At 50.5% G+C, this 15771-nt stretch overlaps 1 protein-coding gene across 2 annotated transcripts in view; it reads right to left on the bottom strand.

Annotated features, from left to right (window-relative positions):
- The window catches only part of LOC140403320 (adhesion G protein-coupled receptor E5-like), a 101835-nt gene that overhangs the window by 68834 nt on the left and 17230 nt on the right, over positions 1-15771 (bottom strand). For both annotated transcript variants that reach the window (XM_072491170.1, XM_072491169.1), the window contains exon 4: positions 13867-13925. In XM_072491170.1, the coding sequence (XP_072347271.1) occupies positions 13867-13925 (59 nt within the window). The remainder of the gene's footprint in view (positions 1-13866; positions 13926-15771) is intronic.

Here is a 15771-nt window from a genome sequence, read left to right on the forward strand (position 1 = left end):
TGGCAGGCAGGAGTGGGGTCCCCTGTTTTCATCTGAATGAGACGGATCAGGATTATATTGTGACAAAATGGAATAAAATGATCGGCACAGCGCAGCTACAGGCCATGCAGGCCATGGTGCCTGTGCAAGCTCTTTGAAATGGCTCCTCAATTAATTCCACTAACACCTCACTGTGGCCGGGGGAGCAAGGGGAGACTAAACTGGTGACTAAGATGGTGCCTGATGAGAGGAAATTATTTTTTAAAATGTATTTACGGGATGTGGGCGTCGCTGGTTAGGTCAGCCTTTCTTGCCCATCCCTAGTTGCCCTCCAGAAGGTGGTTGCCTTCATGAACCCGCTGCAGTCCTTGAGGTGTAGGTACACCCACTGTGCTGTTAGGGAGGGAGTTCCAGGCTGTTGCCCCGTCGACAGTGAAGGTGCGGCCAATATATTTTCAAGTCGGGGTGGTGAGTGACTCGGAGGGGAGCCTCCAGGTGGTGGGGTTCCCAGGTATCTGCTGCTCTTGTCCGTCTAGATGGCAGCGGTCGTGGGTTTGGTAGGTGCTCTCTAAGGAGCCTTGGTGAGTTACTGCAGTGCATCTTGTAGATGGTATGCATGGCTGCTGCTGTTAGTTGGCGGTGGAGGGGGGGTGTTTGTGGAAGGGGGAGCAATCAAGCGGGGCTGCTTTGTCCTGGATGGTGTCAAGCTTCTTGAGAATGTTGTTCGAGCTGCACTCATCCAGGCAAGTGGAGAGTATTCCATTACACTCCTGGCATATACTTTGTAGATGGTGGGCAGGCTTGAGGGAGGAGTCAGGAAGTGAGTTACTTGCCGTAGGATTCCTAGCCTTTGACCTGTCCTGGTAGCCACAGTATTAATGTGGCCAATCCAGTTCAGTTTCTGACCAATAGCAACCCCCAGGATTCAGCGATGGTAATGCCATTGAATGTCAAGGTGCGGTGGTTAGATCCTCTCTTGGAGGAGACGGTTGTTGCCTGGCACTTGTGTGGCGTAAATGTAACTTACCACTTGTCAGCCCAAGCCTGGATAGTGTCCAGGTCTTGCTGCATTTGGACAGGGACTGCTTCAGTATCTGAGGAGTCGCGAATGGTGCTGAACATTGTGCAGTCATCCGCAAACATCCCCACTTCTGACCTTATGGTGGACGGGAGGTCATTGATGAAGCAGCTGAAGATGGTTGGGGCCCAGGACACGACCCTGAGGAAATCCTGCAGTGATGTCCTGGAGCTGAGATGATTGCCCTCCAACCCCCACAACCATCTTCCTTTGTGCCAGGTATGACTCCAACCAGCGGAGAGTTTCCCCCCTGATTCCCATTGACTCCAGTTTAGCTAGGGCTCCTAGATGCCATACTCGATCAAATGCTGCCTTGAAGTCAAGGGCAGTCACTCTCACCTCACCTCTGACATTCAGCTCTTTTGTCTATGTTTGAACCAAGGTTATAATGAGGTCAGGAGCTGAGTGACCCTGGCGGAACCCAAACCCTATCCATAAGCAGGTTATTGCTGAGTAAGTGCCGCTTGATAGCATTGTTGATGACTCCTTCCATCACTTTACTGATGATGGAGAGTAGACGCTAATTGGCTGGGTTGGATTTGACCTGTTTCTTGTGTACAGGACACACCTGGGCAATTGCTGGGTAGATGCCAGTGATGTTGCTGTACTGGAACAGCTTGGCTAGGAGTGCGATCAGTTCCGGAGCACATGTCCTCAGTACTGTTGCCGGGACATTATCAGGGCCGTACTGATGTGTGCGCAACTTGGCTATAAATTTCTGTTCTGCGATTCTGCGTCGTCGCGTGTCCTGAAGGCCGCCTTGGAGAACGCTTACCCGGAGATCAGAGGCTGAATGCCCTTGACTGCTGAAGTGTTCCCTGACTGGAAGGGAACATTCCTGCCTGGCGATACGCACCAAGGAATAGAACAAAGAACAAAGACTAAAGAAAATTACAGCACAGGAACAGGCCCTTCGGCCCTCCAAGCCTGTGCCGACCATGCTGCCCGTCTAAACTAAAATCTTCTACACTTCCTGGGTCCGTATCCCTCTATTTCCATCCTATTCATGTATTTGTCAAGATGCCCCTTAAATGTCACTATTGTCCCTGCTTCCACCACCTCCTCCGGCAGCGAGTTCCAGGCACCCACTACCCTCTGTGTAAAAAACTTGCCTCGTACATCTCCTCTAAACCTTGCCCCTCGCACATTAAACCTATGCCCCCTAGTAATTGACCCCTCTACCCTGGGAAAAAGCCTCTGACTATCCACTCTGTCAATGCCCCTCACAATTTTGTAGACCTCGATCAGATCGCCCCTCAACCTCCGCCGTTCCAGTGAGAACAAATCGAGTTTATTCAACCTATCCTCATAGCTCATGCCCTCCATACCAGGCAACATTCTGGTAAATCTCTTCTGCACCCTCTCTAAAGCCTCCACATCCTTCTGGTAGTGTGGCGACCAGAATTGAACACTATACTCCAAGTGTGGCCTAACTAAGGTTCTACACAGCTGCAACATGACTTGCCAATTCTTATACTCAATGCCACGGCCAACGAAGGCAAGCATGCCGTATGACTTCTTGACTACCTTCTCCACCTGTGCTGCCCTTTCAGTGACCTGAATGTTCCCTTCCAGTCGGGGAAAACTTCAGCCGAACAGAAACTTATAGCCAAGTTCCGCGCACATGAGTGCGGCCTCAACCGGGACCTGGGATTCATGTCGCATTACATTCACCCCCCACCATCTGGCCTGCGAAATCCTACCAACTGTCCTGGCTTGAGACAATTCACACCTCTTTATCCTGGGATTGCCCCTCTCTCTGGATCTGTAAAGACTTAATTACTTTTAAATGCTCGCATTCAAAGCATTGTCATGCATCTTTGACTTTGTCTGTATATATGTTCTGGAACCTACCCCTCCATTCTCCTGAGGAAGGAGCAGTGCTCCGAAAGCTAGTGATTTGAAACAAACCTGTTGGACTTCAACCTGGTGTTGTAAGACTTCTTACTTTCGGACCCGGCTAGCTCAGTCTGAGGTGGTTGTATCAAGCCACTCTCAGTGATGGACCTTGGAGTCCCCCATTGAGTTCTTCACTCCAGAGGCTTGAGAAGCTTTGGAGTTCCCAACGCCATGGGACTGCCGCTGGGAATAGCCAAGGCCGGGGTCGACCAGTGGTTGGGCCTCAAAGGGAATTGAAGGTTCTGGCAATCGAGTGTGAAAGTGAGGAATGGAGTTGAAGATCAGGCGCTGAATGGACGCGCAGGCTCGAGGGGCCGAATGGTTCTCCTTCTTCTGATCTTCAATGCGCATCGCAGACACAGCAAAAATGGGGATGCGGTGAAAACGTTATTGAAGACAAAAAGACTTCAGCAAACTTCAGCCCTCAATGCAGGGTTGGGATAGTCATAGACTCGGGGAGGGGAATCATGGGCCTAAGCTAAGCAGATGGTCAGGGGCGTGTAACATGATAGAAAATGGAGAAGGAAGTTCCGGTGTCAATTCTCTTCCCGCGTCTCGCGGTCACTAGACTTTTGTCTGCTTGCACAGCTAATAATTCCTGGAACAAGTCGCTCGTCTGTCACCAGGGACTTATAGTTTGGGGCAACGTCACTCCACATTAAATGTGGATGACCAGGAGACTCTCCCACCCTTACCGCCAGCCATTGGCGTGTTTGGACGGTTGATCAATCTGTCTGGCCGTGCTACGAACGCACCTTCCTCGGCCGTCAAATCCTGTGGTGGGTCTTGAACCTGGAGCCCCTGACTCAGAGGCAGGGAAACTGACCCACCGCCCCACAAGCCCTCTGAGAGGAAGTTAGATGGATTTTTTAAAAAATTAATTGACAGGATGTGGGCGTCGCTGGTTAGGCCAACATTTATTGTCCGTCCCTAATTGCCCTTTTGAACGTGGTGGCGAGCTGCCATTTTGAGCCGTGGCAGTCCATGTGATGTAGGTACACCCATAGTGCTGTTAGGGAGGGAGTTCCAGGACTTTCACCCAGTGACAGTGAAGGAATGGTGATATATTTCTGTCATCGCACGATATATCGACAAGGAGGAATCGCAAAGTGATTTTTTTTTATTCGTTCATGGGACATGGGCGTCGCAGGCAGTGCCAGCATTTATTGCCCATCCCTAATTTCCCTGGGGGGGGGGGGCAGTTAAGTATCATAGAATCATAGAATTTACAGGGCAGAAGGAGGCCATTCGGCCCACCGGGTCTGCACCGGCCCTTGGAAAGAGCACCCCGCTTAAGCCCACACTTCCAATCTATCCCCGTAACCCAGTAACCCCAGCTAACGTTTATGGACACTAAGGGCAATTTAGCACGGCCAATCCAGTGCAGACTCCACACAGACAGTGACCCAAGACGGGAATCGAACCTGGGACCCTGGAGCTGTGAAGCAACAGTGCTAACCGCTGTGCCGCCAATCAACCATATTGCTGCGGCTCTAGAGTCACATGTAGGCCAGATCAGGTAAGGTGGGCAGATTTCCTTCCCTCAAGGGCATTAGTGAACCAGATGTTTTTTTACAACAATTGACAATGGCTTCATGGTCATCATTAGACTTTTAATTCCAGATTTTTATTGAATTCAAATTTCATCATCTGCAGTGGCGGGATTTGAACCTGGGTCGCTTGGAACAAGAATGAGTTTGTACCATGTAGAGGGATAGAGGTATATAATATAAGCTTTATTCCTTGACTCCCAGGTCCACACTCAACGGGCCCCTGTTCCCGAAGACCTACACTTTCTTCCCATGGGCCAGGGTTCGGACGCTCCCACGTTATTGGCTCCGGGCGGGTCACATGGTCCATGAATGATTGATCCTTAAAGGGGCCACGCTACCACCTCCCTCCTCAACTCTCTCAATATTCTGCATATCATAAGATAATAACGGGTAACTATTTACAATGAGGGCAGAACCTCAGAAGAGGGTATGGTAAGGTACAGGTCAGTCTGTCAGGCAACGTCCGAGGTCAGGTGGAACGGATACTGTCATGGACAGACGCATCTGCGGCAGGCAGGTCGGTGAGGATGAGGTGGATCTCCTCAGTTCCCTGAAAGGTTTCTCCACCATCCAGGTAGTGATGCTGTTAGTAGCAGATGGTTGTTCAAAGGTCTCAGAAGGCATGTTGGTGTAGGGACCCGCTCCATTCCCCACTGAAGTAGCAAGTGGGGCCTCTTCTGAAACAGCAAGTTTCCCTCAGTTCCGGCCCTGATGAAAAAACATTAGTCGTAACCACTCGATCCACTTGCCTCCTTGTCGAGCTGCAGCCTCTCTCCTTCTTAAGTGGTCCACACGCTTTTGCACCTCCCTCCCTTGTTGGTCCACCAAATAAGGCACAGACCCAGACCTTTGCTATGATTCTCCAAGGTAACCATGTTGGTCCAGGTCCGAACACGAGATAGTCCGCTCTGAAAGATCGGTCACCTCTGGTCGTGTCAGGGTGTTTCATTTTGCAGAGCCTGCCTCGCCTCCGCTCTCCTCGTCAAATTGAGGAACGCCAAGTCCAGCCTCGATCGGAGACGACGACAGTTCCAATGGTGTTACCCCGGTAACAATGTGGGGGCGGGGTGTTATCATAAAATTTACAGTGCAGAAGGAGGCCATTCGGCCCATCGAGTCTGCACCGGTTCTTGGAAAGAGCACCCTACCCAAGGTCCACACCTCCACCCCATCCCCATAACCCAGCAACCCCACCCAACACTAAGGGCAATTTTGGACACGAAGAGCAATGTAGCGTGGCCAATCCACCTAACCTGCACATCTTTGGACTGTGGGAGAAAACCGGAGCACCCGGAGGAAACCCACGCACACACGGGGAGGATGTGCAGACTCCGCACAGACAGTGACCCAAGCCGGAATCGAACCTGGGACCCTGGAGCTGTGAAGCAATTGTGCTAACCATAAGGCTACCGTGCTGCCCGTAAATAAAGCCCATGTTGGAATAAAGGAGGAAATTGGCTCGCTTGAGTCGCGATGCCCAGTCTGGCAAACCTCCGCTCTGTCAGAGATAGATAGGTTCTTGATTAATAAGGGAATAAGGGGTTATGGGGAGAAGGCAGGAGAATGGGGATGAGAAAATATCAGCCATGATTGAATGGCGGAGCAGACTCGATGGGCCGAGTGGCCTAATTCTCTATGTCTTATGGTCTTCTGGCTGCTTTTTCATGAAAATCTGTCTCAAAGTTTCAACTGTGGCTGCCAAATTCGTTGTCGACATTCCTTGGCATTCTAACCACTTGGAGTGGGCGTCCACAAGTGCCAGGATCATTTTCCGTGGGATGGGATCGGTAAAATGTACGTGCAATCCTGTCCAATGACACAGGGATGCAGTTGTGCCGCCGGTGTCAGGGTCTGTTGTGACTGGCAGCAGTCACAAAGGTGGACCAAATTTGTGATGTCGATGTCGCTACCCGGCCACCAGATGGAGCCACTAGCCAACACCTTCGTTTTGGTTGTGCCGTGGGTGCGCATTGAGCAGTTCTTGCAGTAGCGGCTTTCTTGCTGGAGGTGGCAGCACCAACCGGGACCCTCAAAGGAATACCCCCCGCCGCCTCCGCAACTGAGTATGTCTCTGCTCAGTGGGCAGGGCCTGGGCTGCTCTGATTTACCGCCCGTCCAAAACCACCCGCTTCACTTCAGCCAGCACCGTCTCCCTCGGAGTCCAATTCTTAATGTGATTCGATGACACGGGCAAGGTGTCCAGGAGGTTAAAAGCTGTGGCACCGAGGGCGGAGCCGCACTCTGAGGGAGCGGGATTCAACTCAGAGCATTGGCATTGGGGTTCTGAATCCCGGGCCGATGTTGGAAGACATAACCATAGGCATCCCAAAGCAGAGCCCCCTCCTGGCCGGAGTAATGGGCGGAATGGGCTTATCCTCGCCGAGTGAACCCGATAACGGTTTGTGGTTAGTTATGATGGTAAAACGGCAACCATAAACATATTGATGACGTTTTTGCACCCTGCACATGACTGACAGGCCCTCTTTTTCAATGTGCGACTATCTTCGTTGTGCATCGGCAAGCAAAGGCGATGGTTCGGTCGGTGACGTCATCCATCTTGTGTGATAGGACGGCTCCGATCACGGTGGCGGCACAGTGGTTAGCGCCGCTGCTTCACAGCTCCAGGGTCCAGGGTTCGATTCCCGGCTTGGGTCACTGTCTGTGCGGAGTCTGCACCTTCTCCCCGTGTGTGCGTGGGTTTCCTCCGGGTGCTCCGGTTTCCTCCCGCAGTCCAAAGATGTGAAGGTTAGGTGGATTGGCCGTGATAAATTGCCCCTTAGTGCCCAAAGGTTAGATGGAGTTATGAGGAGAGGGCCTATGTTCTTTCGGAGGGTCGGTGCAGGCTCGATGGGCGAAATGGTCTCCTTCTGCACTGTAGGGATTCTATGATTCTATCCCGTAGAGTGAAACATCGCATGTTAAGATGATCTGTTTGTCAGGTCAAAGTGAACCAGTAAGTTGGCCGATTGTAAAGCCGGCTTGGCCTGTTCGAAGGCCGGGTTTTACTGCTTTTTCCAATGTCAGCACTGATTTTTCTTTCAGGAGATGGTGCTGATGCTGTTGCTTTGTTCAGGGTTAATTGGCCGTAGTTACGACCATTCCCAGAAACAATTTTAATTCCGTGACGCATTTCTGTGCAGGATCCTCTCTGATTGCGTTCACCTGATCTTCTAAGGGGTGTAGGCATTTGGCTTCAGCTTAACAAATAAGTAACTACACTCACCTGAAAGATGCATTTTTCCCTTTTCAGTCTTATGCTTGCATTGCTAAACCACTTAAAGACTTCCTCCAGGCTGGCCTGTGAAGTCCCCATCACCAAGATGTTGACTAAGTACACCACAGCGTTTGGAATTCCTCGTAGCAAGTCCTCCATCGTCCGTTGGAAGCTTGCGAATGCAGCCCAAATGCCGAAAGGCACTCTTGCATACTGGAAAATCCCTTACGTGTGTTCATCATTGCATATTTCCTGGAGTCTTTGTCTCGTTCAAGTTGTAGGTAAGCATGCCTCAAGTTGAGCTTTGTATATGTGAGGTCCCCTGGCAGCTCTGCTTAATGATCTTCTATCTTAGGGTTCGGATACTTGTCGAGTTGGGCCGCTTGGTTTATGGTGAGTTTGCAATCCCGCAGATCCTGTGGTCAGGTTTCAGAACAGGAACAACAGGGGCTGCCCAGTCGGAGAACTGCGCCGGTTTAATGATCCCGAGTTCCTCCAACCTTGTCAACTCGCCATGGATTTTCTGATGTAGTGTATGGGACGGGACGGGCTCTGAAGAATTTTAGTGTCAATTCAGTGTTCACGTTGGTCCCTTATGTCCGGTCCAGTTCATTTTGAAAAGCATCTTGCATAGGATCAATTGAAAAGCGTCATCTAATATTTTAAAAGGTTTCTAGCCAGTTGAGCTTTATCTGACACAGCGAGTCCCATCTCATGAGACTTGGCGCCTGACCTTCCACAACAATCATGGGTAATTGAACAGATTGGATTTGATATGAAACCGGTGCAGTTGTGGTACCTCGTGGGTTTCCCCATATATGTTGTTAACTTAGCAGCCATGCTGCTTAACCTAAGAGGTTTTTAGATACTTTTAGGTTTGTTCACCCACTACTGTGGCCAAAGCTCCTGTGTTGACCTCTACACTCAATGGTCGCCCATTACCATTAGGACCATCTCAATGGGAGCCACCTTGCTCACTTTAACCATGTTCAACTTATAAATCCCGCATTCTTCCTCAGAAAATCTTCTCTACTTTATGCACTGGAGTCAAGGTGCGTGTGCTTTTTAAGAAAAAAACTGGGTGCGTCCAGTCTGGCCCGGCAACGTGCTTGAACGTGACCCTTCCAGTTACAATTGAGGCAAACAAAATCTTTGAAATGGCACGTCCCCAGAGGGTGGCCTCCGCCACATCTGCAACACTCAACACAATTTCTTGGGCTGCCAGCCCGTTTTTCTCCCTTGCTCCTGGCATCTTGGTCCGGCCTCCTTTGCGCCCGCCGCTCGGGGTCCCCGGATAGCAGCCGTTCCCCTCCCGAGCTGAACTGCCTCGCCTTCCCGCACGCACTGTAGCTCAGAGGTGTCCTATTTGGCAGGTTTGTTGGCTTGAGCTTAGCTCTATCGCTTTGTCCAGGGATACTTTTGTCTCGGTTAATAATTTCCTTTGGACATTGAGGTTGTTAATTCCGCAAACCAGCCGATCACGGAGCACGACACTTAAGGAAGAGGCGAATTTGCAGCATTCAGAAATTTGACGAAGTCTGACTACAAGTGCAGAAATGACCTCCCCTGAGTCCCTGATGGCTAAATTTAATTTGCACCGTTGCAGAATGATGGACAGTCTGGGGTCGTGAGGCTCTTTCACTAACATCATTAACTGACCAAATGACATGGTATCTGGGGCCTCTGGGGACGTTAAATTTCGAATGAGTATGGGATCCACGTACGTTCAGCAAGATGACCTTCTGCCTGTCTTCCCCAGTAATGTAATTAACAGTAAAAAAGTACCAGATTCTCTCAATGTATTGGCCCCAGTCTTCAGCCCCCTGGTCAAAACAACCATCAGTGGCATTATTTCACACTCCGTGTTGCTGCAGAGACATCGTTGAAGATTTTTGATGCAACCCTATCCCCCTCGAATTTTCTGAAGCGTTGTCCGATTTGCTCGCGTCGCCAAGGTATCACGCCACGAGGTATCGTCGCGGAGGCTACTTGAGTCACCAAATGATTTATTGGAATCATAATGAGGTTAAACCATGGGCAGGCACAGAGATATATAATACAGGTCTTTACTCCGTGAATCCTGGGTCCACACTAACCATGCCCCTTTCTTCCCATTGGCCAGGGTTCGCACGCTGCCACCGTGATTGGCCCCGGGCAGGTCAGGTGACCCGCGAACGATCGCCCCCACTCCCTCCCATTCCTTAAAGGGACCCTCTACCTTAATTTCCAAGTCAGGACGGTGAGTGGCTTGGAGGGGTACTTCCAGGTGGTGGTGTTCCCAGGTATCTGCTGCTCTTGTCCTTCCAGATGGCAGCCGTTGTGGGTTTGGAAGCTGCCCAAGCAGACTCGGTGACATCCTGGGGTGCCTCTTGTCTGCTGGAAGCAGCAGAATGGTTTCTAATGTATTCCTGGAACTTGGGACCGGTTGCACTGTCCCTGATGGTATTTTGAGACCAAGCTCAATTCAATTCAACCTGCACTTCCGTGAAGGGCAACTAGATTAGGATATGGAAAGATGCCCTGTTGGCACATCTCCAAATCCAGGGCAGGCAGGTTAGTATACAGTGGCCCTCCCAACACTGCATATCGTGCACAAGCCTGACCCATTGACTAAATCCAGGACCATCTCAGACTCTGACACACATTCCTTCACCAATTGAGAGCTCTCAAGTGACGCTGACTGTGCAGCAAGTCTTCAGCGACTTCTGGCTTGTACATTCATCTGCTTAAAACTGAAACAGATGGTGGAAGAAATCCAACGCGACATATTTCTGAGAGGTTCAGTGTTTTCGTTTTGCTCACCAAGACTGCCAATCCTCTTTATGTGGGTTCCCTGCGCATCTGTTCCCCCCCCCCACCCCGCCCCGCCTTAACTGTGGTTGCCGTGTCAACTTGGCTTCCGTTCTTACGTTCTGGACAAGCTGGGGGTTTTCTTTGCAAGTTCTTCTGATCCTGCACTGTGCTATTTGTTAACTCGTTGATGGTTGATTCCCCACTCATGACCCAGGCCTCATGTGACGGGAGGTCTTGCCTCTGGTTCTTGTCCCATTCTGGAGACCTGACCGCGTGGTCCACATCGATATAACTAGTGCAGTGCTGAGCGTGTGCTGCACTGTTGGTGGTGCTGTCTGTCCAATGAGATATAAAAGCAAGGTCCCCTCGATCTCACGGCACTATTTCAAAGATGATTTATCCTTGGTGCCTGAGCCGATAGTTATCCCTTAGCCAGCACTTAGAATCATAGAATCCCTGCGGTGCAGAAGAAGGCCATTCGGCCCATCGAATCTGCAACGACCCTCCGAAGGAGCACCCTACCTAGGGCCCCCACCCCCACCCCCCCGGCACCTCCTCCGCCCGCCCTATCCCTGTCACCTCACCTAACCTTTTTGGACACCAAGGGGCAATTTAGCATGGCAAATCCACCTAACCTGCGCATCTTTGGACTGTGGGAGGAAACCGGAGCACCCGGAGGAAACCCACGCAGACACGGCGAGGACGTGCAAACGCCACACGGTCGCCCGAGGCGGGAATCAAACCCGGGTCCCTGGCGCTGTGAGACAGCCGTGCTGACCACTGTCTGTGGTCATGATCAATTGCTCCTTAGTGTCCAGGGATGTGGACGTTAGGTGGGGTTACAGGGAAAGGACGGGTAGTGAGCCTCCTCTTTCGGTCTGTACTTGATGGGCCGAATGGCCTTCACCGGCACTGTAGGGATTCCATGGTTATGAACGAACATTCGTTGACCATCCCGTCCTGGGGTGGGACTAGCCGACTGCACCACAAGGCCTCCCCGAGGATGTGAAGGGCACTGTTTGAATGCAAGTTCTCTGTTCTCCTTCGTAGGCCCTTTATTTTCACACCGACGGTTGTCGGGGGTGGGAGATTGGTTTGACACAACAACACAAAGAACTTATCTCAGGAACATCAACAAACCCAATTGGACATCGAACTGCAGGAGGAGGTATCAGGACACCTAAAGCCTGGAAAGGGGGAAGTTTAGAAGGCGGTGGGAGAGTGGGGTGGGTACAGAGATGAGAGGGTCACTGACAGAATGACGGAGCCTCGGGCCTAAGCAGCTGGAGGTTTAAGGCAAGGGGCCGAACGGCAAAGGGGATCCGTCCTTATGAGCTGCCGCACAAAAGAATAAGCTGTATGGCCTCACACTGTGCTCCCAGGGGTCACCGCTGAGAGTACTGAGATTTCGGGAGGGATTTACCGATCATCCCACCGCATGTTTTTCGGTGGTGGAGGCGCCCTGCCAACGGGATCTACCGGTCCAGCTGTTGTCAACGGGATTTTCAATTGACCGCACGCCATGTCACTGGGAAACCCGTGCGCTGGTGTGGGGGAGCGGTTTGGCTGGACGACTGGTTCACGATGCGGAGCGAGGCCAGCAGCGCGGGTTCAATTCCTGCACCGGCTGAGGTCATTCATGAAGGCCCCGCCTTCCCAACCTCGCCCCTCGCCTGAGGCGGGGCGATCCTCGGGTTAAATCACCACCAGTCAGCTCTCCCCCCTCAAAAGGGGCTAACAGCCTATATTCCTTGGGGGCTATGGAGACTTTCACAAGAGTATGACACCGAGCCATGTGACGGGACATTCGGCCAGAAGGCCGAGGCAGTAGATTTTACGAAGTGGCTTATTGGAGGGGAGAGTGTTGGGAGAGGTCTTGGGAGGGAATTCCGCAGCTTGCGATTATATCTGCAGGTGTGCGCAACGCCAGAATTGGAGGGCCGCAGGTAACTCAGAGGCCTGTGGGGCTGGAGTCGATCGCAGAGTCAGGGACGGCAGAGAACCTGGAGGGATTTGACAAGAAGGATGAGAATTTTATAGTCAGGACATTGGCCAGTGGAGGTCAGTGAACACATGGGGGTGATAGAGAAGCGGAACTTGTTGTGAGTCAAGACATGGGAACGAGGGGTGTCATGATATCCACATCAGCATATCATGGTGCAATCACACACACACTGATGGGCAGGTAGTTGGACCAAGCAGCACGCACATAACATCGCAGCCAATCACCAGTGAGAGCACACACACTATAAAACAGGGAACACCACAGTTCCTGCTCATTCTACCAGGAGATAGCTCAGAGCACAGAGCTCACAGCGTGCCACTCAGACATAGACCATGTGCTGAGTGCCTCACTAAGATAGTGCTAGGGCTGGGTCCACAGGTTAGCTGGTGAAGCACGCAGCCAAGCCAGCAGTTAGTAGTTGACGTTGTTTAAGACAATAAAACAGAGTTGTACCATCTACAGCCGTGTTGGATCATTTGTGCATCGGAACACCCAACACGACAAGGGGTTTTTGATTGTTTACAGAGGAAAAAGTGCGGGGGACCAGCCAGGAGTACATTGGAATAGGCAAATTTAGAGATCCAGCATGGTAGCACAGTGGTTAGCACTGTTGCTTCGCAGCGCCAGGGTCCCAGGTTCGATTCCCGGCTTGGGCCACTGTCTGTGCGGAGTCTGCACGTTCTCCCGTGTTTGCGTGGGTTTCCTCCGGGTGCTCCGGTTACCTCCCACAAGTCCCGAAAGACGTGCTTGTTAGGTGAATTGGACATTCTGAATTCTCCCTCTGTGTACCCGAACAGGCGCCAGAGTGTGGCGACTAGGGGCTTTTCACAGTAACTTCATTGCAGTGACAATGTAAGCCTCCTTGTGACACTAGTAAACATTGTTATTATTTTTATCATGGGATGTAGAAGCAGAGAGACAGGTTCAGATTGTACTGCCAATGTTCGCTGACTCCAATGTTCTGCATTTGGATGTAGCAAGAGGTAAGTGAGTCCGAGTATTCTTGGAGTCTCGGGACGAAGGAAACGGCATGACGTTGGCAAGAGCCTGTAAGCAGCAGTAAAGGACACATACGATGTGCCAAAAGGTAGTGTGTTCAAGTCCCAATTCAGAGGCTTGACTACATCCCAACTGGCATGTCCTGTGCAGTTCTGAGAGAGTGCTGCACTGTCGGAGGTGCAGTCAAATAACCAGAATCTGCCATTGGCATGAGGGATAAATACTTAGTCAAGTGTTGGCCATGATACTGAATCTGGGTTGAACCAGCACCTTCAGCAAAAGGGCGGGATAAAACCGCAAGATATATCTAGACACAGAGTCGAACATTGACAAATCAGTGACATACCGGATGTGACTTGCACCTTCCAGAGTCAATATCCTTCTCGAATGAACGGCAGTCTACTTCTGAAAAGAAAACAGAATCCAACAGTAAATCAGCTGAGCTTCATTCCGTAGATTTTGACAAGCAATGAACACAATTGAGATTTTCACTCCCCAAAGCGAATCCCCTTCACGGGAAATGCCAATCCATTTTCCGAGACACAAAAGCTGTCACTATATAGAACATAGAAAAAATACAGCACAGAACAGGCCCTTCGGCCCACAATGTTGTGCCGAACTTTTGTCCTAGATTAAGAACAAATTAATCTACACCCCATCATTCTACCATAATCCATGTACCTATCCAATAGCCGCTTGAAGGTCCCGAATGTTTCCGACTCAACTACTTCCACAGGCAGTGCATTCCATGCCCCCACTACTCTCTGGGTAAAGAACCTGCCTCTGACATCCCCCCTCACCATCCGCTGCTTCGTCGGGTTGGGTTGACAACCAGGGGACGTGGTGGGAGTTGACAAGAGGACTGGTGAGGGGTGAGGTGGGTCTCTTTCGCTACACAGCCAGGTGGGGTGGTGGAAGTCGGCCAGACAGCACATTTCAGAAGGGGATTGGACACGTTGCCGTCGGAAGACGGAAACCTCCAGGCTATGGTGAAAGGGAAAAGGAATGAGACTGATTGGCTAGTTCCTTCAAAGAGCCAGCACAGGCCTGATGGACTGAATGGCTTCTTTCCATCTGTACGATCTTGTCATGTGATAATAACCAAAGACACTGACCAATTGACACCAGTTATCTCATCCGAGCGACTACTTCCTTTGTGTGCACCTTGGTGGTGCATATCGGTAGCCTAGTCATATGGGACTGAAATAATTGACTGTTTCTCTCTCCACAGATGCTGCCAGATCTGTTGAGACCTGACAAAACCAAATATCACAACTTTCAAAGGCACCAGTCAAAGGCAGTATCAAGGCATTTAACATTTAAAAAAATCTTTCACTAAAAGGCTGTTAAATCTTTGGAAAAAAGGTATCCGGAGTGCCAAAAAAAATGATTACTTGCTATTTCACTCTGTCTAATGACATTAGCCCCTGGGTTCCATTATTAAATTAGTGTTGCATCACTGATTTCACAACCATCCATTATCATGGAGGGGGGTGCCTGACATTTCACAGTTTTATTGACAGCTACAATTGCCCATTGACTCTTTGAAGTTAGGCTATGAATTTCAATGCCTGTTGTTATCAGGGATTATGTACTTGAAAAGTGTTTGTTGTTGTAAGGCTTTATTGATTGAAGGAATATTAATGTTGTTTTATGGATGATAGTTTCTTTTTCAATATACTGAAGTCTGGAACAGGTACTTGGAACTTTATTTCATTTCTTTCGGCATGGGCCCTGTTGCCTGCCCGTGGGGGATACTCGGCGAATTGGCATGGTAAGAACATAGGTGGTTAGTGGGTGGCATGGGTTGGAATTAGGCTGGCAAAGGGAATACCAAAAGGGCCATGGGGTAGGTAGAGGGGCGTGAGTTGGCATGGGGGTTCTGAGGAACCATGAGGGATAGGTACAGGGAGTAAGTGGCATGGTTGTATTTATGGAGCATGGGGAGTGTGGAGGAGGGTGGCTAAGGGGGGAATGACGGGCAAAGGCTTGAGAGGTGTTTTATATTTCAATCCTTATATTTATTTTTTGAACACAGGACGTAACCCCGAGACAGGCCTCCTGTAAGGATCCTCCTGTTTAAACCTGGTTTCCCCTGTGTACCCTTTATCTTCTGTTATTTCTTTGCTTTTACAACATTTGTGCCCAGACAGTTGCTCGGACTTCCGCCTTTCAGTTGGCTTGGACCTTTAATTTGAAAAAAACAGGACACCGCCGGCAAGCTGTGCTATTCGATTTGACCTCAGGTGAG

This window comes from Scyliorhinus torazame, chromosome 27, assembly GCF_047496885.1.
Source record: "Scyliorhinus torazame isolate Kashiwa2021f chromosome 27, sScyTor2.1, whole genome shotgun sequence".
Lineage (NCBI taxonomy): Eukaryota > Metazoa > Chordata > Chondrichthyes > Carcharhiniformes > Scyliorhinidae > Scyliorhinus > Scyliorhinus torazame.